The sequence below is a fragment of the Mustela erminea genome, chromosome 1 (assembly GCF_009829155.1).
Source record: "Mustela erminea isolate mMusErm1 chromosome 1, mMusErm1.Pri, whole genome shotgun sequence".
NCBI classification, from domain to species: domain Eukaryota; kingdom Metazoa; phylum Chordata; class Mammalia; order Carnivora; family Mustelidae; genus Mustela; species Mustela erminea.
In genome coordinates, this window is record NC_045614.1 from 220,220,879 (window position 1) to 220,241,041 (window position 20,163).

Genomic DNA, 20,163 nt, shown 5'->3' on the forward strand with positions numbered 1-20,163 from the left:
GAGGCTTAACCCACTGAGCCACCCAGGGGCCCCAACAGTTGGTCTTTTTTAAGAGGATGCTTAAAAATAGGGTGCATGTATTATGCTATAAAATGCTGATTTCTTAATTTCAACTTTGCTTATAGTGCAGCAGCCGGACCCAAATCAGCCGAAGCCCGAGGGAAGCCAGATGGTGCTTCTGAAAGGGGAACCTCTGGCTGTGGGGGTTCCCTGGCCCCCGTCCCTGCTGGCTGTCTTGCAGCGGTGGGGTACGACGCAGCCCAAAGCCCCCTGTCTGACTGCCTTGGACGCGGCCGGGAAAGCCGTCTACACTCTCACCTACGGCAAGTATCGAAAGCGGTCGGGGTCTGGGTTAGCTGTAAAATGTTGGGTGTCGCGTAGCATGACCTAGAGCTTCATGCACAAGCTAGAACGATTCCTGAGGAACCAACACAGCCGTCAGAACAGCAACATCGCTTCACTCCAGGTGCCCCTCCTGGACCGCTGCCGCTTCTTCCCCGCAGAGGAGGTGACCAGCCACTGCTCTGGTGTCGGGGGTCACACCCAAATATGCCTCTCTGAACAGTGGCATATAGATCTGTCTCATTTTGAGCTCTGTGTGAATGGAATCATACACTATGTATTTTTTGTGTTTGGCATCTTTTGGTTCCATATCACGTTTTCACATAACACAAATCATAAGCATCTGGCTTGATGCAGTCACGGAGTGAATGTACTCGTCTTAGCCCCGAGCATTTCCAGGTCCCCAGGCCCCTGCGTCCCTTCCAGCTATAGACCCTCCCACTGACGGTTGACCGTTCTGAGCCTGAGCACCTCTGGCTTTCCCCGATCCAAGTTTTATGTAAAGGGAATTAGGCAAAAGGTGTTGCGTGTCTGCATCGCATTGTGCAACTTTGTTCACAAGGCTCGGTTGTGGCGTCGTGTGGTGCTCGCTGGTTGGTGTGTGTGTTGTGTGATCGTGCGGAGAATTCCTAGTGTACTCTACGGCCGATGGACGTTCCCACTGGGGCTATAGCGTATGGTGCTGTCACGAACGTTCTTCGGGGGTCTCTTTGTGGGGCATAAAGGTACACGTGTGGGAGCCGCGTCTGGTTTAGGACACACAGTGACACAGTGTCCGGACCACGCGTGCGGACTAAGCCTTGTTCCCATCCGTGGCAGCACTCACTGTTTTCTGTCTGTTTCAGTTTAGCTGTCCCGGAGGCGTGTGGTGGAGTCAGGTTAGGGTGGTAATTTGTCTGCGTGTCTCTGATTCCGGATGATACTCTGAGTTTATTGGCCGTTTGAATACCCTCTTTTGTGTACTGCTCAAATCCTGGGCTCATTTCTCTATTTGTTTGCTGACGTTTTCTTCTTCGTGTGTTTCAGATGCGTGTCTTTTGTCACATGTTTTGCAAATGTCTTCTTCTGCTCCGCGGACCTCTAACTCTTTTATCTGCGGCTTTAGATAAATGTGAAGTCTTACTCTAGTTCGATTTATCTAGTTTTCCCCCTTTATTTTAGTGGGTTTTTGTCCTGTTTGCCACACCTAAAGTCACAAAGATACTCTCCTACTTTTTCTTTTAAAAACTTGGTTTGCTTTTCATGTTCTGCATCTTCAGTTTTGTTTGTGTGGTGGGACCCTGCAATCCTTTTCTTCCCTTGTGAGTGTCTAATTGACCGAGTACCGGCCGCTGAAGAGGCAGTCCTTCCCCTGGGCATGTCGGGTGACAAGACATGTGGGTCTGCGGCCGCCTTCATGCTCTTTTGTCCTTCTGTCGTCCGTCCGTCCTCCCTGAACGGCTACAGCTCTGTGAGTCCTGGTGTCGGGTATAGATGCCGTTCGGCTCTGTGATTGTTCCTTATGGTTTTCTGGACGGTTCTTGTCTCTTTGCATTTCTGAGCATCTTTAGAATCAGTTCGTCAGTGTCCAGAGCGGTTCCTGCTGGGATATTGACTGGCCCTGCACGGATTCTGTAGTTAAACGTGAAGAGAAGTGATGCCGTTACAGTTACACAGTCTTTGTTCGGGGCTGTGCAATGCTGCCCCCGTCTCAAGGCTCCCTTCAGTTTCTCTCGTTAACGGTTTATACTTTTGAGTACAGAACTCAGAGCTTCTTTACTCAGAGCTTGAGTACAGTACAGAGCTCCTTTCATTGGATTCATTCCTGTTGTAAGGGAATGATTTAAAACTTCTCCCTGCTGATTTGTTGCTTGTATGTAGAAGTGCAATTGAGTATTTAAATGATGATTTTTAAAAAAAAGATTGCATTTATTTATTTGAGAAAGAGTGAGAGCGGGAGAGAGAGCACAAGCAGGGGAGCAGCAGAGGCAGAGGGAGAAGCAGACCCCCTACTGAGCAGGGACCCCCCCCCCCCCCAACGCAGGACTTGAACCAGGACCAGAGTCATTACCGGAGTCCAAGGCAGAGGCTTAACAAGCTGAGCCTCTGCGATGCCCCAAATGGTGATTTTGTATCTAATAATCTCATTCAATTAACTTACTAATAATTTTTCTCTTTATTAATTAGTAGTTTGTTCGTATATTTTGGGGATGTCCAGTGTTCAAATCACATCATCTGTGAACAAAGACAGTGTGATTTTGGCCTCCCCAGTACTTGCCTCGCTGCAGAGCGAGCGCCGGCGGCCCCATGCCGGGGAGCGGACCTGCCCGCTGTCTTCTCGTCTTGACTGCAGAGCTTCGGTCGCACAGTATGATGTTGGCTGTAGTCTGTTTGCTTGTTTGGGGTAGAAATTTTTTCCCAGATTAAGAAAGTTCCCTTCCATTCCTAGTTTACTAGAAGTTTTTTTTTTTTTTTAAATCATGGATGGCTCTGAATTTTATTAGACACTTTTTCTGCTCTGTCTAGATGATCATATCTTTCTCTCTGCTCCCCACCTAATTTGATGAACTGCTTGGTCCATTTTCAAATGTTAAGCCGCCCTTTCAGTCCTAGAATAAATCCCACTTGGCCATGACATCTCTTTAACAAATGTCTGAATTGGATTCAGCCAGTACGTTGTTGAAGATCTTGGCATCTGTGCCCATTAGCTCGGTCCGTAATTCCTCAGAAAGGAGCTCACTGCCCGCTGTGAGCCGCACGGACTGCTGCCAGCCCACCTGCTGGGTTCAGGTCTCTAACACCCTTCTGGAGCTTTGAGTCCACGTATACCTGTGTAGCTTTAATGTTCTTCTATTTTGTATTCTCTTCTATATATTTGATTGACCCTTGAGCAATGGAGGGTTAGGGGTGCTGACCCTTACAGAGTTGAAAATCCAAGTATAAGTTTTGACTCCCCCAAAACTAACTACTACTAGTCAGCTGTTGATCAGAAGGCTTACTGATAACATAAACAATTAACACTTATCTTATATGTTGTTTTTATTACATATCATATTCATGTAATAAAGTAAGCTAGAGAAAAGAAACTGTTACTAAGAAAGTCTTAGGAAGAGAAGATACATTTACAGTACTGTTACCGTGCTTACCCAAAAACCCACAGGTAAGTGGACCTGCATTGCTCAAGGGTTGTCTGTACTTCAGTTTGGAGATTTTAAAATTTTCCTTTATTCAAATTCTCTAATCCTGTCTTCTGAAATTTTTATATCTATCATGAAATTCCTGATAAGTTCTTAATTTTGATATTCTGTATTTTGGTTCCGTCCTAATTTTCTAGGACAATTCTTTATCATCCCACGGATCGTCTTTGTCTTTCACATCATTTCCTGGAACGCACATACCCTTGCGTGTCGGGAAGTTTCCGTCAGCCAGCTCCAGGTCGGGTCCCCTGTGGGCCCGTTGCTGTTGTGTGTACTTTCTCTTGGTTTTAGTTTAGAGAATTTATCTTTGGAATGCCTGGTACCTTTTGGATCGAATGTTGGGCAGTGTAAAGAATTATGGAGGTTCCGTGATGCCGTTCCTCCTTCGCTCTGTGTGGCAGGTGGCATGGGGGCTGGTCCCACGGAGGCAGTCGGGGCCGGCTCAGCCCACCCCTGAGCGCCAGGCTGTCCCCCTCCGCAGTTCCCCAGCCGTGGCTTCTGTCTCACTTGCTACCTAAGGACTCCACTTGGCTTCTCAGAGGCTTTCCACATGGCTTTCCAGCCCCTGCTGCTCGCAGCCCCAGGACTGGGTAGCTTTCCCGAGGGGAGGCTGGTTGTGCTGGCGTGGCTCCCAGCACCCCCCAGAAGCTCGGCTGTCATCTTGGCGCCTCAGTGGCAGCAGTCCGTGGACGTGAGTCCAGGAGATAGTCTGTCTGCCGCGGGGGCCAGAGCCCTACTGACCCCCCAGCTGTGCACAGTCAGCTCGCCTTCCCAAGGGGTTTCCCTCTGGAACCCTAACTCTTCTCGTTGTCTTTGCTAGATGATTTCTGCATTTACCCAGGTTTTAAATTGTTTCAGGTGGGAGCCCTGGCCTGCCAGCAGTACTGTCGCCTGTTCAGAGGCAGTCTTTTACCATCATGCTTTTGTGCTTTTTTTTATGAGCTGTAGCTCCTTCATTTCTGTCTAAGGAGGAATAGATCGGAATTTACCATTTATATTGGTTGTCATGTTCATATCCAGTTTGGGCTCTTGCAGTGCTGCCAGGAATGTTCTGGGCTGTGCCGCCTGGTTCACGAGCAGGCAGTTTTGCAGGGTCTGTACCTTGGAGTGGACGTCCTGGGTCTGGGATTACGCGCATCTCTGCATTTATCAGATAATGCCAAGCTTCCCCAGTTTACACTTGCCGGGTCAGTGTCAGCCCCACCTGCTCCCTGTCCAGCCGGCGGCTACTCTGGTGAGACTATGGTAGGAGTATTTTGGTGTTAATTTGCATTTTCCTGATGAAAAAGTCGATTGACCTCTTTTCCTGTTTTTTTTTTAATCCTTGGGGTTTTCTTTTATGTTAAGTACTATTGAATCTCTTGTGCATTTTTAAAAAAAGATTTTATTTATTTATTTGATAGACAGAGATCACAAGCAGGCAGAGAGGCAGGCAGAGAGAGAGGAGGAAGCAGGCTCCCCACAGAGCAGAGAGCCCGATGTTGGGCTCCATCCCAGGACCCTGAGATCATGACCTGAGCCGAAGGCAGATGCTTAACCCACTGAGCCACCCAGGCGCCCCCTTGTGCGTTTTTTAGGTAGGGTTATTTGTGGGACTTCTTGGTATGTTCTGGATACCAGTCCTGGACAGTGACATGTGCTGCTGGTGTCCCCCACTGTGGGCTGTCCCCATCCGCTGCTGACCACGAGCTTAGTGAGCAGAAGTTCCACCCAACCTCACCTTCCTTTTGCTCATGGCCCGTGCTTCTGGAGTTCTCCGTAAGGACTCTCCCTGGGCCACGATCCTAAAGCTATTCTTTTGTCTTGCAATAGCTCTGCTGTTTTCCGTTGACATTTAGATCTACCAAATGCTGGGAATGAGTCTTGTGTACGGTGTGGGGATGGGTCCCAGGGTCTGCCTTTCAGGACGGCTAGCTGTCTGTCCCAGGGCCGCCCCGCTTCTCCAGGGTACCTGTGTCACACAGGGAATTGCCCACACGTGGTGGGGCTGTTATGGTTCTTTGTTTTATCCCGTTGAGTTATATGCTACCGTATGCCAGCAGCAACTTCCGGAATGACTGTGGCTCTGTGGTTAGTCTGACAGAGATTGACGGTGTGCACGGTCATGTCAGCTGCCGGCGATGCTAACAGTGTCTGCCTTTTCTCTCCGCCCTCCCCTTACCGCACTGACTGCGACTCTCGGTAAAAAGGCAGATGTCCCTGGCTTGTTTCTGCTCCCCCAGGGGAAGCTTTTAAGATCTGACCATTAATTCTCATATTCCTATAGGACTTTTAAAGATGGGGTTTATTACATTAAGGAAATTTCCTTTCATTCTGAATTCAGATCATTTAAAATCCTGATTGATTGTTAAATTGTTTTACCTCTTTTCACCTTTGTTAATGTGACAGATTATGTTAATTTTCTGTTAAAACTTTTTGCGTTTTTTTTTTAAAGATGTATTTATTTATTTGAGAGAGAGAGAGCGTGTGTGAGAGTGTGGGGGGGAGGGGCAGGGCAGAAGCAGAGAGGGAGGGTCTTCCAGCGCACTCCCCACTGAGCGCGGAGCCCTAGGCGGGGCTCTGTCTCACCACCCCGAGATCACGACCTGAGCCCAAACCAAGGGTCAGACGCTGAACCCATGAGCCGCCCAGGCGCCCCAAAGCTTTTTGCAGTCTTCAGATAAACTGACTTGGTTTTTGTGCATAGACAAAGGCAACAGTGCTTTGGGTTGAATATATTTTTTTTTGTCACTGATTTCTCAGGTCTCACAGTTCACTTATGTCATAATGTCACACCCAAGTTAGTTTCATTTACGGTGAAGTCTGGGCACGACTCAGGGGGTGTGGCTGCTCAGACTGCACGAGGTCCTTCCCCGAACTTGTCGCTTCCCTGGTGCTGCGTAGGTGCGTGGGAGGCTGCTTCGGGTTTGGGGATGGACTCGGGCTCCTCTGTTGTGCGACCCCGTGGCCGCCCCACCTCGTTCTCCGCCCCCAGAAGCCTTTAGTCTTCCTTCCCTCCCTTTGTTCATCTCTGCCTTCCTCGGAGACACTGTCCTTTGTTGCGAGTCGGCGGCTGGGCTCTGCCCCTGAGACCGCGGGCCGGAGGGGGCGTGTGCTGGGCAGAACCTGCCGGGGCTGGGGGCTGCGTCCTGGAGGGCCGGCGGCTCTGGATGGTATTCCCTTGGGTGAACACTGGAGACGGACAAAGGACCCACTTACGAGTTATAAAGGTTAAATGAATTCTGCGCCACTCATAATAAGGGATGTAGTGAGAGATGTTTGATGCCATGAGAATGCATTCAAAATGAAGTGTTGCCTGAAAAAAGCGAAGTGAAGTTTGCTCCAGATTCTTGAAAACTTCACGTACGTGCATGTGTGCATGTGTGTGTATATACATAACTGAAAGAATGCTGACTTTATCTGTTTTCTATGTTCTAAATATCGTGTAATAAATTCCTCTTCTATTTTTGTATTAAAAATAAATCTATAAGTTAATTTTAAGAGAAAACTATGATGTTCATTACAGCATTGTGCAAAATAGTTATCAGTTGGAAACGTACCTGAATTTCCAATAATAGAGTGATGGTACATTATGGGGTATTGTGAATGCTACGTTAAAATGTTAATTATTAGTTTCTTTAATTTTACATTGCTTAGTATTTTTATTTTATTTTAGGCAAACTTTGGAGTCGGAGTTTAAAACTAGCTTATACTCTACTTAATAAACTGACTAGTAAGAATGAACCACTACTTAAACCCGGAGACAGAGTAAGTAACTAGAATATAAGTTATTGGAGTGAGCAAAAACAAACTCTAAAAATATGTCTCATTGAAATCAGTTTTCTGTCAGTTGGTTCGACTTACAGCATTAATGCACGGGATTCAAAGTCAGCACAGAATCCTGCTAAGCACGGACAAAGTCTGTGATGACGCACACGATGGTTCTTTCCTTGCTTCACGGACTCCTCAACGTCTCTCCTCTGAGTTCATATCAGTTCCTCTTCGTAGAAATAATATTGATAAATAGTAGGTCCTCAAAGCGTAGGTTTTAGGAGAAAATGTTGATCTTACTTGGAAATTCCCTCTTCCTCTCATCCCTGGGGCCAGGCAGCCCCCGTGACCTCACGCTCAGGTAGAACATGACGGGGGCTAGAGGCTTATTTGTTCCGTGTGCTGCTACATTGCCCGGCATTGTGGCATCACCCACGTGGGGCCATTTAAATTAACCACGATTAAATAAAGAATTTAGTTCCTCAGTCACCCAAGCCGTGTTTCGAGGACTCGTGAACCGCATGTGGCTGATTCCTACCCCATCTGTTAGCTCGGAGATAGAACATTCCCGTCATCATAGGAGGTTCTGCTCCTGAGCACGGCCCTGGGTGAACTGACCCAGACGGGAGGAATGTCCCAGGTGCAGGGCAGGACCCTCAGCAGGGAGACCCCGTAGTGAGACGGCTGCTGCGGTCAGATCACCCCACAGTGAAACTGCGTGTTTCGGGCAGCTGCCCGAGGGTCCACGTTTTAGAAAGAACCACGCACCAAGGACGTTTGAAGAACGTGAAAGAAAACAACAAACAAGCAAAGAAAAGAAAAACAAGGAAAGTGGAAGGTGGTGGGAGGGGCAGAGGAGGAGGAGACAATGTGGAGGAAAGTCACACGCAGAAGAGGATCTTTTAAATCCCTGGAAAACTAAAACACTGCCCTGTAAATCAAGACGAGACGCTTGTGGGGAGGCTAAGAGATGGACAGGACAGAGGGTGCAGGCCGGAGCCTTGGTCAAGAAGGTCCGGCGTTCAGCTGGTAGGGGTTCCTGGGGAGAGGCCGGAGAAGAGGATTTTAACCGAGGCAGCAGCGCCCGTCAGCACCCTGAGCCGGCGAGCGAGGGCGCCCCACGGAGCAGGACCCCCGTGCAGAAAGGGGCCCCCAGCTTCTGGGGGGGAGGGGCAGAGCGAGCCACAGCACAGGGCAGCTGGGGGGGACAGAGGGCCGAGGCCGGGGTACACCGCTGGGCATCTGGTGAGACTTAGGCCGGCCTGACTGGTTGGTTACTCAGCAGATACCTTCGGAAGGTCTTGTACAGCCGGCGGAGCATTTTAGAGCAGATTGGCGGCGGATATGTGGAAAGCCAAGCAAGTAGAGGGGGCGGTAGCCGGTACCGGCAGCAGACAGGAGCTTGGCGGTGAAAGTGAGAACGGCCCGAGAATGGGGCTTGATCGCATCGTGCTTTAGACCCAGCCTGTGAGAGTTCCTGCTTTCTGTTGTGCTTTAAATGACTCTAAGAATCACTGATTTATTTTTCTTAAAGATTCCTGCTAGGACAGAGACTTCCAGATACTCTCCTGGACTCCAGAGTGAGTCCCGTAGTTGGGTTCATTAGGGGAGGTTGACAGGAATCACAGTGACTGAGCTAGATGGGGTGTGGGTGTTCAGTTCATCGTCCTGGAGTAAACGGCGCTTGTAAAAGTGGACGGACACGAGCGCTGGGAACAGATTCTCTAGCAGTGTTTCTACGCCCAACGTCTAGTCTCAAAGCTGTGGGTCACAGTTCTGGTGCAATCACTAATACCAACTTTGAAAGGAGAGCTTTGCCCTTTTCAACAGATTAACTTGTTAGGAACTGGATTTCCGGACCTCCAGGAGAGAGTATAGGGTTAGCCATCAAGTAGTTCTTAGTAGCCGTTGTTTGTGCTCTCAAGGGCCCAGTGTTAACATCTGCCATCCTGACTTGTCACTTACGGTTTTGGGCACACCTATCACAGTATTTGGGGCTCATAAAAATCTTGTTCCATAAATAGCTTTTAATTTTGTCCAGTTTGTAAGAAACGGTCGAGAAAGGCAGCAATGCCGGGGGCAGGCCGTCCGTCTACAACAGTAGGAAATCAGATCGATACGAAGAATAGAGCAGTGGAAGCATTACTTTTAAAACTCTGGAGAGCACATGGGAAAGGAAGATGTAAGATATTTTGAAGAGGTTGCCTTGGGGAATGAGGAAGGGTGGCTGAGCTTGGGGTGTTGTCTTTATCAGTACTTACGGTTTATCTTAAAGTACGTGTTTTTAAAGTGTGTTTGATAAAAACAAAAGTGTAAGATGAATGAGACAGAGCATGTAACTTAAACAGGGGCAGCACAGGGCCAGGGAGGCGAGCTGGGGGCTCTGCGGGAGGGTCAGCAGTGGGGGGTCTCGGCCGAGGGGTCCGGGGTCCTCCACTTCCCCGTCAGCACACTGAGGTCTTGAGTGAAGATCTGTTCGACAAAAATATTGGTGTTAGGATTTTACCTTCTGGAAGATATTCTGGGTATGATCTGGTTCTGTGCCCACTCTTCCTGCTGCTGTGGGTGTTTCCGCCTGGGCTGACGGGTGTGGGTGGTGTGTCCCAGACAGGCGGCAGGCGCGGAGCCGGGTCTCCTTCCCACACCAGACTCGTGCTGGACTGCCGTGAGGGGCAAACACTCTAAATTATTTGGTGGGTTCTAGAACAGAGACCTCAACCCGAAAACTATTTATGAAAAGTTACATGGTTGAGGAAATTTAAGAACCAAGAATTAACCCCCCAAATTACATTTTCTGAACTAAATTGGAAAAGCTATAAGATGGTCTAAAATGTCCAAATTCCGTCTAATCAGCAGGGGTTCTAAGCTTTGAGATGACTGCATCGTTCGCGAGTGGGTTTCATGGTTTTCCTTCATGCTGGTGCAGGTGGCCCTGGTGTTTCCGAACAGCGACCCCGTGATGTTCATGGTGGCGTTCTATGGGTGTCTCCTGGCAGAGCTGGTTCCCGTTCCCATAGAAGTGCCGTTAACAAGAAAGGTAGTTAACTCGCTGGGGCCCATGGGGCTCTGGTCCTGTGAGGTCCTCTTCGGAAGCTGAGCGTAGACTCACCGCGTCTCAGGCCGCCTTCCTGGCAGCTGGGTGCTGTTCCGAGTGAGGAGAGGGCTGCAGGCAGGCCAGTCGGGGGGCAGTGGGCTGAGCTCCACAGACGAGTGTCTTGCTGTGGGAGGGGCTTCAGAAGCTGTGGATGGAGCTGTTACGTCACCTCTGTGAACTTTCCAGAACAGAGGGTGCACCTTTTCTCCTCGGATGGCTAGAGCTAACGATTGGACCGGATTTTGTTAAGTTGCCTCTCAAAGCCAGACTCTTATCAATAATAATTTCCATGTCCTGGGAGTGAGAAAATCACAATGTGACATACTGGAGCTCCTTCTCAGGGACAGTTGTGAATATGCAAGATGAGAATTTGCTTGCTTTTCTGTCTGCACAAGCGGTTCTTGTTACTGACCCATGATTAATGCGGGGACTCGCTAATATTGTAGGGAGCTGTTACGTTTCAAGTATAGATGTTGGTAATCTGATTACTAAAAAAGATAATTATTTTAGGAGTAGACAAGGCGTGTGTTTTAGAAAATAGAGTTTTCTACCCTATCAGTGTTCAGGTAGTTAAAGAGAGTATTTCCAGCAGCAAATACCCGAGAATCCCAAAAGTGAAGTTTGAAATAAAACCAGTGCCTCCCAGAGGATAATATATGATGAATAGATGTTTGAATACAGAGATTATTCAGAAAAAGCCAGAGATTTGTCAAACTTGAAGGAAGAAAGTGATAAAACGTTACTGAGGGACGTGTATAAAAGAAGTGTTGACTGGAAGGAAATGTGCATTTTTTGTGGGAAATAAGTCACTGTGTTTAAGGTTGCCCCCCCCCCCAATTTATCTGTAAATTTTAAACGTGACTCAAGTGGAAATTTCCATGCTGTAATTTTTGTAGTTGATTCAAATGCCACTAAATGTCATTTGCAAGAGAACACTGAGGCATTAGCCCATTATCCAGAACTTTCTATTTTATTTTCACGAAAATACAGTCTCTGCCCGTATAGGGTCCGTTGTAGCAGCTGGTGAGGGTGAGTCAAGGTGGAGGGCCCGGCTCTCGTGTGAGGGCCTGAGCGGGGCCGGGCCCCGGGGCCGCCCGTGAGCACCTCGCCGTGCTTCTACAGGACGCTGGCAGCCAGCAGGTGGGCTTCCTGCTGGGCAGCTGCGGCGTCACCCTGGCCCTGACCACGGACGCCTGTCAGAAAGGCCTGCCCAAGGCCCAGACCGGAGAGGTGGCTACGTTCAGAGGTAGGCGCCTGGGGGCCCTGAGGGGAGCGGTCTCCAGCGGGAGCGAGGTCCTCCTGGGTGGGTGTGCGTCCTGCTGCCCAGCCCCGCGGTTCAGAGGCCAGAGGCACCGACTGAACCGAAGCTCCAGCAGGACAAGGGGAGCGGGACGGAGACGCGTGTTCCCCGGGTGGCAGGAGCCGGTGGCTGTGAGGTGGGTGGCCGGGCCCTGAGGCCGCTGAGCACTGTGCTGGGCCGGGGCCCTGTCTGCCCCCTCGCAGGATGGCCCCCGCTCTCCTGGCTGGTGATCGACGGGAAGCACCTGACCAAGCCCCCTAAAGACTGGCAGCCACAGGCACAGGACGCCCGGGCTGGGACCGCCTACATCGAGGTAATGGCCTCGTCTGACCCAGAGCACGGGGAAGCGGCCCCCACGGGCTCAGCTCTTGCTTCTGGTCGGAGTGCAGGCCGGAACTTAGCCTTCTGTTTGACCTTCACCCCGGAGACAGCCAGGGTCGTAGGGGAGCTCATGCAGGTGTGGTCTTACCCCTACTTGATTGTCCCTCGCCGCCCGCCCCGGGGGCGTCGGCAGTCATGGGGAGCCTGCGCGCACTGTTGTGCCCGGGTGCTTACCGCAGGGGTGCCCCAGCTTCCTCTGCGGGTGTCACCCCAAGAGTCACGGCGTAACGTGTGCTTCCGTGTGACGGTGGTTAGTGAAGGACGGACCGCGTCTTGGTAACTTCCGTCAGCCTCCAGAACCATCCGTAATGGATTTTTTTTTTTCTTGAAATCTTTCAGTACAAAACCAGCAAAGAAGGCAGCACGGTGGGGGTCACGGTGACCCACGCGTGCCTGCTGGCCCACTGCCAGGCTCTGACGCAGGCTTGCGGCTACTCAGAAGGTAAGGGCGTGCGGGCCCCTGGGGACTGGCTGAGCGCCGGTGCAGCCTTCTCGCCCAGCTGGGGCCCAGGCTGGCGTGCTTAGGGCCGTCTGCTTGTGCTGGGTGCGAGGGGCCGGGTCACCCAGGCAGCCCCACTTGGGTTCCTTCCAGGACGTTCGTGTGTATTGATGGTGGGTGAGAGTCATCTACCACTGTGCCTGGTGGGCTGGTTCTGTCCGGGACGTAGCTCCGGGGAGGTGTGTTCTGCACAAAAAAATGGAAAACCATCTTAACAGACCCGCTTTTGTATAGCAGTTTTCTGTGACTGTGGTTTCGACGTGAACTGTCGTGCTTGCAGATACACAAATGGAATCTTGAAAGTTAGAGGTTTTCTGTTGGTGGCACGTAGGTAGCACCATCCCCCACTGACTGTTAAATATTGGGTATTTAACTTCGAGAACTGTTATTTTTAAAGAACTATAAAAACGTATATGGTAGTTTCCCTACTGTAACAATGCTGGGGTTGAATAAAACTACGAAGTAAGTCGAATGGTTTGTTTAAATAACTAAACTACGGTGTTTAAGAGGAGAATAAAAACGCAAGTCAGGGGTCACTGAAGCCTTCAGTGGAGATTTGGAGAATGATTTTAGGTATATTCAAGGGCCTGAATAATTTTTTGAAAACTGGATCTGTTAGTCACGTGGTTTTCCTTTTCTGGACTTGGATGTATCCAGGATCATTGGGGCGCTTTAGCTAACGGAGGGAGCGTAGGGACGGACTCTTCCTCGGGGAGCAGGCGCCTTTCCTGGTGGCCTTGTGTTCACCGTTGGTGTCCTTGCTGTGGGTGCCCCTTGGGGTTGCCAAGCATCGGCCGGGGGGCCCGGAACCAGGCCCCCCAAGCGCCGGGCTGTGTGGGCAGCCCCCGTCACCACCTGCTCCCGCATCCGTCCTTCCTGGAGGAGACCACAGAGAAGGATCAGCTTTCTGAGGGGAAGCAGCACGAGCAGCCTGTGACATTTCCCAGAGACACGGGGTGGTGGCCTTAGTGTCCTCACCCCTGACCTCACTGTGCTGGGGGAACCTCGAGGGGCTGCTCGAGCACGTGCTACTCCTTGTAGTTTCAGACCAGTGATCAGCGTAGCTCTGTGGGGTTTTTCCCAAGATGTTTAAGGATTCTTACTTATTTGAGCGGGGGCGGGAGAGAGCGAGTGTGAGCAGGGGGAGGAGCAGAGGGAGAGGGAGAAAGCAGACTCCCCGCCGAGCAGGGAGCGATGCAGGACCTGACCCCGGGGCCTGGAGATCGTGAGCCGCTTAACGGACCGAGCCATCCAGGCGCCCCAGCAGAGCTGTTTTCATCCAAAATTGTGTCACCTGCTTCTGAGTCTTTCTGGTCATTTGAATCAATAACCAAGACGATTGGTTGACTGGCGCCTGGTATTTTCAGAGGCTGTGCATTTCCTAGAGTTCTTGTGCCAATCTTGTCTTCCTCTCACGGTTTCTTTAACAATGCGCGTGACTTGTGAAGACGGTCACAAGTGGTTTCACCATTTTGTCCCTCGCAGCCGAGACACTAACGAATGTGCTGGATTTCAAGCGGGATGCTGGGCTGTGGCACGGAGTGTTAACAGTGAGTGTCCTTTGCCCTGTGGTCTAGTGGTTGGACTCGAGGGACCCTGAGGTCTCGTACCAAGAGATGCCACCAAACCCTACTTTTAGGTGGTGCAGTTAGCCCTTATCTGAAGGGTCAGCAAGAGCAGGCCGCGCTGCTCTCTGTGCCCCTCGGGCGCGGTGCAGCCTCTGCTGCCCCATAGTGAGGCCCGCCCCCGAGCGCCCGTCTCTCCCGCAGAGCGTGCTGAACAGGATGCACGTCGTCAGCGTCCCGTACGCGCTCATGAAGGTGAACCCTCTGTCCTGGATCCAGAAAGTGTGTTCGTATAAAGGTAACGGGAGAGACGCCGACCCCTCCTTCGCGCAGCAAGTCCTTCTGTTGTCTCCCTTGGTGATGGAAAAAGCAGTGAAGCCGGCTCGCCGACCGGCGGGGACCGGCTGTGGCGCCCCCCCTGCCCGCGTGCGCCATGCCACCCCCTCAGTGATGGACTCTGTGTGGCCTGGGCGCATGGCCCCTGACGGCCCTCTTCTGCAGACACCATCGGCCACTCTTTTTGTTCTCTTAAACTCTCTCCAGTCACACCAGTACTCCTGGTTCTTAGTCGTGGAGATGGTTTTCACCGGTGGCAGAGCTCTCGATTCTAAGGAAGCAGTGTAGACAGAGGGCCACTGGCCTGCCCCCACCTGGGTCACCACAGGGCTTCCTTGTCCCTTGGGCTCTGCTCCAGTGGGGCTGGGGGACCCCTTGGTGAGCCCCGAGGCTGGGCCGTGGGTCTGTCCTCACGCATGCTTGTCCCGGGGACCTGTGTTGATTCGGGTGGGTCTGTGAGGGGCCAGGGTGCCGCTTTCCTGTGACTCAGGGCACTTCCATGCTCCCCTCCGCAGCCCGCGCCGCACTGGTGAAGTCCCGCGACATGCACTGGTCTCTCCTGGCTCAGCGAGGCCAGAGGGACATCAGCCTCAGCTCCCTGCGCATGTTGATCGTGGCCGACGGCGCCAACCCGTGTGAGTAAGCCCGGCTGAGCGTGGCCTTGGCCGTGGCCGTGGCCTCCCCAGCAGGCCTGGCGTGGGAGGGAAGGGGGTCAAGTATGGCACGCCGAGGAACAGCGCTGCGGTGTTGCAGCCATAACAGGCCTGCCGTGGGCTGTGGGCCGTGGGCCGTGCTGCACGCCCTCCCGGGGGGACCCGTTGGTGTATCTCGTGCTTGTTTATGAAGGCGCTGCTTTTAAAAGCAATTTTAACACCGTGGACAGAAGATACATTAAGAAATTACTGGAATTTAGACATGGACCAGGCACCTGTTCCGGCCCCCAGTCCTTGGCCCTGACCTCCTGCTGGGATTTCCCCTGTCGCGCCCCTGAGCACCCTGGGCTCTGCAGGGGCTGAGCGAGGCTGCTCATTGGTGCTGTCCACGGCCTTCCACGCGTGGTTCCTTGGGGAGGCCTGGTGGACCTTTGGGGGGGTTTCTGTGCAGCACAAAGCCCTTGACTGGGTAGGTGGGTTTTCTCGTTGGGTTCACAGCAGTCTTGCAGGGTTTGCACTAAAGCTCCCCGGCCCAGAGGCTGGCCTTTGCTCTAGTTCCCTGTGAGGAGGGCCCCGACCTCCCTGCGCCCCTGGGTCCCCACTGCTCAGGAGGGCACCCTGCCATCTCACTCCTCTACCCGTCCCCAGCAGGGCCCCTCCATCCTTCACCTGAGACGCCCAGGGCTGGGTGCTCTGCAGCCCCACACCCGCCTGAACCCAGCCACGTGCCCGGGCCTTGCACCACACCCCCGCGTGTCCTCCGTCCTGCCGCACCCCCAGCAGCTCCTTTCCTGGTGGCCAGGCTCTCCCACCGCGGAGCCCTCCCCGGACCCCGTCCCCACAGACCTTAGATCCTGCCCCTCCACGCGCCGTCTGGTTCCCTGTGGTACTGAACCAGTGGCTGGTCTTGTGTGCTCTCTGCCGTCTGCCAGTGCCCAGCGAGAGCCGCACACAGCACCCTCCTTTCCTTCGAGCCTCGCTGTGGCAGGTGCCTGAGGGGTGGGGTTCAGCCCTGGGGTCCCGAGGGGTGCAGCCCCGAGCCGGCGGCAGCCCTCCTGCTGGGGAGCTGGGCTTCCATATCCGCAACGCCTCAGACCGGCCGGGGCGAGTAGGGGAGAAGCGGGGGCAGCCTGGGGACCATGCGTGGGCTGCCCTGTGGGGTTACTTGGCCAATCCGCGCCCCGAGGCCCTCCGGCAGCAGGCGCTCTCGTGCACCTGGGCCTCGCCGTGAGGGGGCTCGCCCCAGAATCGCTCCTTGGTCACCTCCCACTCAGCAGAGCTGTGAGGAGCTGCGGCGAGGCCGGGGCAGGCTGTGAGTCTGCACTCAGACACCGCGCGGGGTGTCTGCCCCGGAAGTGTCCCACTTTACCTGCTGGTGGTTTCCAGACGCCTCATGTTTTCCTTGGAAGCCGCCCCCCGCCCCCCGCCCTCCGCCCCCTCGAGACTCCTGATGTCACGACGCGCTGGAGCTCATGGGCGGTTGGCCCCTCCCTGCCAGCCGTCCAGTTACCCCACGGCTCCCTCTGTCTCTCGCAGGGTCCATATCCTCCTGTGACGCGTTCCTCAATGTCTTCCAGTCCAGAGGGCTGCGGCCCGAGGTCATCTGTCCTTGCGCCGGCTCCCCGGAGGCGCTGACGGTGGCCATCCGCAGGTAAGGCGGCCACCTCTGCATCCGCCCACGCAGCTGCTGTCCCGCGCTGCCGAGCGTGGCTGCCTTTCTCGGAGCAGCGGACCGCATGGAGCAATGTGCCAGTGTCCCAGGCGCGTGCGTGTGGTGGGGGGCAGCCCCGAGCACCAGGCCCCTCGCCCTGTGCTGGCCGCGTGTCTCCCGCCAGCCTGGATCCGTGCCGCGACGTGGGGGGTGGCGGCTGCCCGGGCTGTGGTCTCTGGGCTGATTTCCCTCCGAGGGCTTCGTGGGCGTGACAGCCCAGAGCTCTTCCCTGCCCGAGGGGGCCCGGCAGCAGGTGGGGGCTGTGCTCCCCCATCTCAGCCTGGACGGTGGGATTGGGAGACCTCAGAGCTGGCAGGCTCTGGTCCTTCCTGCTCCTAGCAGACCACCTGTCCCTTCCTGGGTCGCCTCTCGCCTGCCCTAGGGCTCCTGTCCGCAGCGGCCTCTGGGGGCTGTCCTGGGAGGAGGGTGCTGTGCTCACAGTTGAGTGTGTCTGTGCGGTGGTTTTCTGCCCTCTGGCCAGTTGTTAGATAAACCAGTGGTGATTGTGGTCTTGTGTTATATTAGTGTATCATCAATAGTCTGCGCTTTCATATGTACAAGTATTAAATAATCCGAAAATTTTAATAACTTATCAGAGAAAGGACTTCTTTATGCTTCACAGACCGTAAGGTGTTCCTCATTCCTCTGTTCTGTGGTGCTTTCTGGCCATGGGACACGTCACTCCTACGCTTGGTGGCATCAGCCGCTGCACTTCTGCTTCCTGCGTCAGGGCTTTGGGAAGGGCTGCGCTGGGCAGTCTGGCTTCCAGCCTCTGGTCTCTGGACTGGGCGTGTTGGGGGCTGCTCCGGGCTTCCGTGGTACCTGTCCTGCTGCTGCCCAGGGCTCCCGACAAGTGTCTCAGCCAAGCCAGGTGGAAGCTCAGTCAGCCTTAGGACCTCTCTGGGGAAGTCACAGAGCGTCCCTTAGACTGTGGCCACAGGCCCACCCGAGGCCCCCGGGTGGGAGGACAGTGCAGGCCCCCGTGCAGAGCGGCGGGCAGGGCGGAGATGCTGTGGCACCCTCGGGCAGCCAGTCCCCGCAGCCAGCCGTGTGTGGTCCTGCAGGCAAGCTGGGCACGGATCCTGCCCCCTGCACTGTCCCCTCGTCAGCGTGTCTGCTTTTGTTTTCCAGGCCGCCAGAGCTGGGCGGACCTCCCCCGAGAAGAGCCGTCCTGTCGATGAACGGTCTCAGCTTCGGTGTGATCAGAGTTGATGCTGAAGAAAAGTTGTCCGTTCTTACCGTTCAGGACGTCGGTCAGGCGCTGCCGGGAGGTGAGGGACAAGCTGGCGGTGTCGGATCCCACCGCTGCTTGACGCTCCCGGAGGCCTGAGTGTGCAGACCGTGGGAGTGCTCTTGGGGTGCCACGAACAAAGGTCTTCCTAGCAGGGTTTTCCCATGTGAACTGGGGTTTCAGTTTATAGTGATGTGTTTTCCGGTTTTTGCCTGCCTTTGTACTGGAGCTCAGGTTGAGCAACAGCACGAGGGGCGTGCGGCTCTCTGGTGTCTGGGGACCCGAGCATGACTGCCTGTCCGGGGCGGGCATCGTGGAGGCGCCGGGCAGCTCACAGCACCCGGTGTCTTCAGACAGCCCGACGCCCGGCTCCCGCCCGCGGCAGGCGACCGGGACGTGTCGGTCAGGAGCGGCGCTCCGCAGGGCGCAGCAGTTCCTGTGCGCAGCCTCCTGCCCGCAGAGCCCCCGGGCCTGAACGCCGGCCCCGCAGAGAGGCCGACGGAGCGCTGCTGTGGTTCCCCAGCGGAACCCGCACAGGGAGCCCGCAGCCTGGCGCAGGAGGCCCCGGGACAGCCGGGAGTGGGGGACACTCTCTGCTGCCGCCCTCCGGCGCCCTCACTGTGGGGCCTCACAGCTGCTCGGCTTCCTCCTCGCCACACGGGCCCTCCCGAGATCCGTGGGCAGCTGTCCTGACCCGCCCGGTGTGCGCGTGTGTGCACCGTGGTCCCGAGTGCGAGCGTGCGTGTGCGTGTGTGCGCGCGCGTGTGTGTGAGTGCATGTGTGTGTGTGTGGTGCGTGCACAGCGCTCCCCCAGAGTGTGCGAGCATGTGCGTGGGTGTGTGTCTGTGCTCACCTGCTCCCCAGGTCGGCACCTGTTAGTTTGATCCTTGCAGCGCTGACTGACTTGTTGAGGCTGACGGTCTCTTGGGTTTTGCAGAGACCCAGGCTTTCACTGCGTTCGCCCCGCTGTGAATTAGATCAGGGTCTCTGCGGTGAGTGCGCGCTGTGGGAGTGTCTGTGCCCACCAGCCTCCTCCTCCAGCAGGGCCTCTGTGCTCTGTGGTCTGATTTGTGGGCGGAAGGAAATGGGAATGAGCACCCCTTTGCCCCTTTCTCTCTTGCTAATTACCATCCTTGGGGGAAGGGGCCGTGCCCGGGGACCAGAGGATGCTTAATTCGTTTCCTTTAATGGACCCCTGCGTGTTGGGTTGGAGGCCAGTTTGGGTGCCTGCTCTGTGGCGTGGGTGGCCCGGAACTGCACTGACTTGACAGGCGGGTCTCCTGTGCCCAGGATGGGCAGCAGGCGGGGTTGTCAGTGGGGAGCTGCTTAATGACAGCTGACCAGGGCGTGCCTGGGCTATGGGATGGGCCACACCAAGGCTACAGGCTGCATGGGGCTACGGCATGGGACGGGTCAGCCAGCATCGCCCGTGGGTTCGGGGTGGTGACACAAGGAGGGGGCACGGAATCTTCCCTGAGAGAGCGGGTGCCCCATCAGCCCGGGCTTTGTACGTGCAGGAGGCATCGCGAGTCGGTTCCATACCGTGTAGGAAGCCGAAGGCCGCACAGCTGCTCGAGCGTGTTGTCAGAGCGCCCTGTGCGTGGGATCTTTGTTTCCGTAACCGCACGTGGAGCGCGAGTAGGTCTCCGAGTGAGCGCGTTCCCGTGGAGCTCTCGTCGATGACTCCGAGGGTTTCTCTCTGTTCAGCTGACGTGTGTGTTGTGAAGGTGGAAGGTGCCCCTCACCTCTGCAAGACTGACGAGATCGGGGAGATATGCGTCAGCTCCAGCGCCACCGGCACCGCCTACTACGGACTGCTGGGCATCACTAAGAGCGTCTTTGAGGTTTGTACGTCTCCTGCCCTTTCTGTGCAGGTGAATTCCAGAGCGTCCACGGAGGGCAGCGGGCAGGGCGCAGCGGGTCTCCAGCCTGATGGGGCCGAGGCCGGCCCGGGAAGCCCACGCTCCATGTGCGCCAAGAGTCTGGCGAGTGCCTGCTCCTCAGAGCCAGGTGCTGGGCCCAGGGAGACAAGGGGTTGCAGAGAAGGGGTCGCAGGAGGAACCCGGACCATGCTGGGTGCGGGAGTCTGAGGAGCGTGTCATCTACTGACAGAGCCTCTGGCCTT

The 20,163-nt window shown here is 54.6% G+C and overlaps 1 protein-coding gene across 9 annotated transcripts in view; it reads left to right on the plus strand.

Moving 5' to 3' along the window:
- DIP2A (disco interacting protein 2 homolog A) overlaps window positions 1-20,163 on the plus strand; it is a 96,538-nt gene that overhangs the window by 48,196 nt on the left and 28,179 nt on the right. For all 9 annotated transcript variants that reach the window (XR_004289153.1, XM_032358012.1, XM_032358019.1 and 6 more), the window contains 12 exons: window positions 126-323; window positions 7,174-7,265; window positions 10,195-10,305; window positions 11,485-11,608; window positions 11,866-11,975; window positions 12,383-12,485; window positions 14,028-14,092; window positions 14,312-14,405; window positions 14,959-15,078; window positions 16,633-16,747; window positions 17,939-18,078; window positions 19,746-19,882. Coding sequence is in view for 8 of the 9 variants with exons in the window: in XM_032358012.1 (XP_032213903.1) it covers window positions 126-323; window positions 7,174-7,265; window positions 10,195-10,305; window positions 11,485-11,608; window positions 11,866-11,975; window positions 12,383-12,485; window positions 14,028-14,092; window positions 14,312-14,405; window positions 14,959-15,078; window positions 16,633-16,747; window positions 17,939-18,078; window positions 19,746-19,882 (1,409 nt within the window). In the remaining variant the exon portion in view is untranslated. The remainder of the gene's footprint in view (window positions 1-125; window positions 324-7,173; window positions 7,266-10,194; window positions 10,306-11,484; window positions 11,609-11,865; window positions 11,976-12,382; window positions 12,486-14,027; window positions 14,093-14,311; window positions 14,406-14,958; window positions 15,079-16,632; window positions 16,748-17,938; window positions 18,079-19,745; window positions 19,883-20,163) is intronic.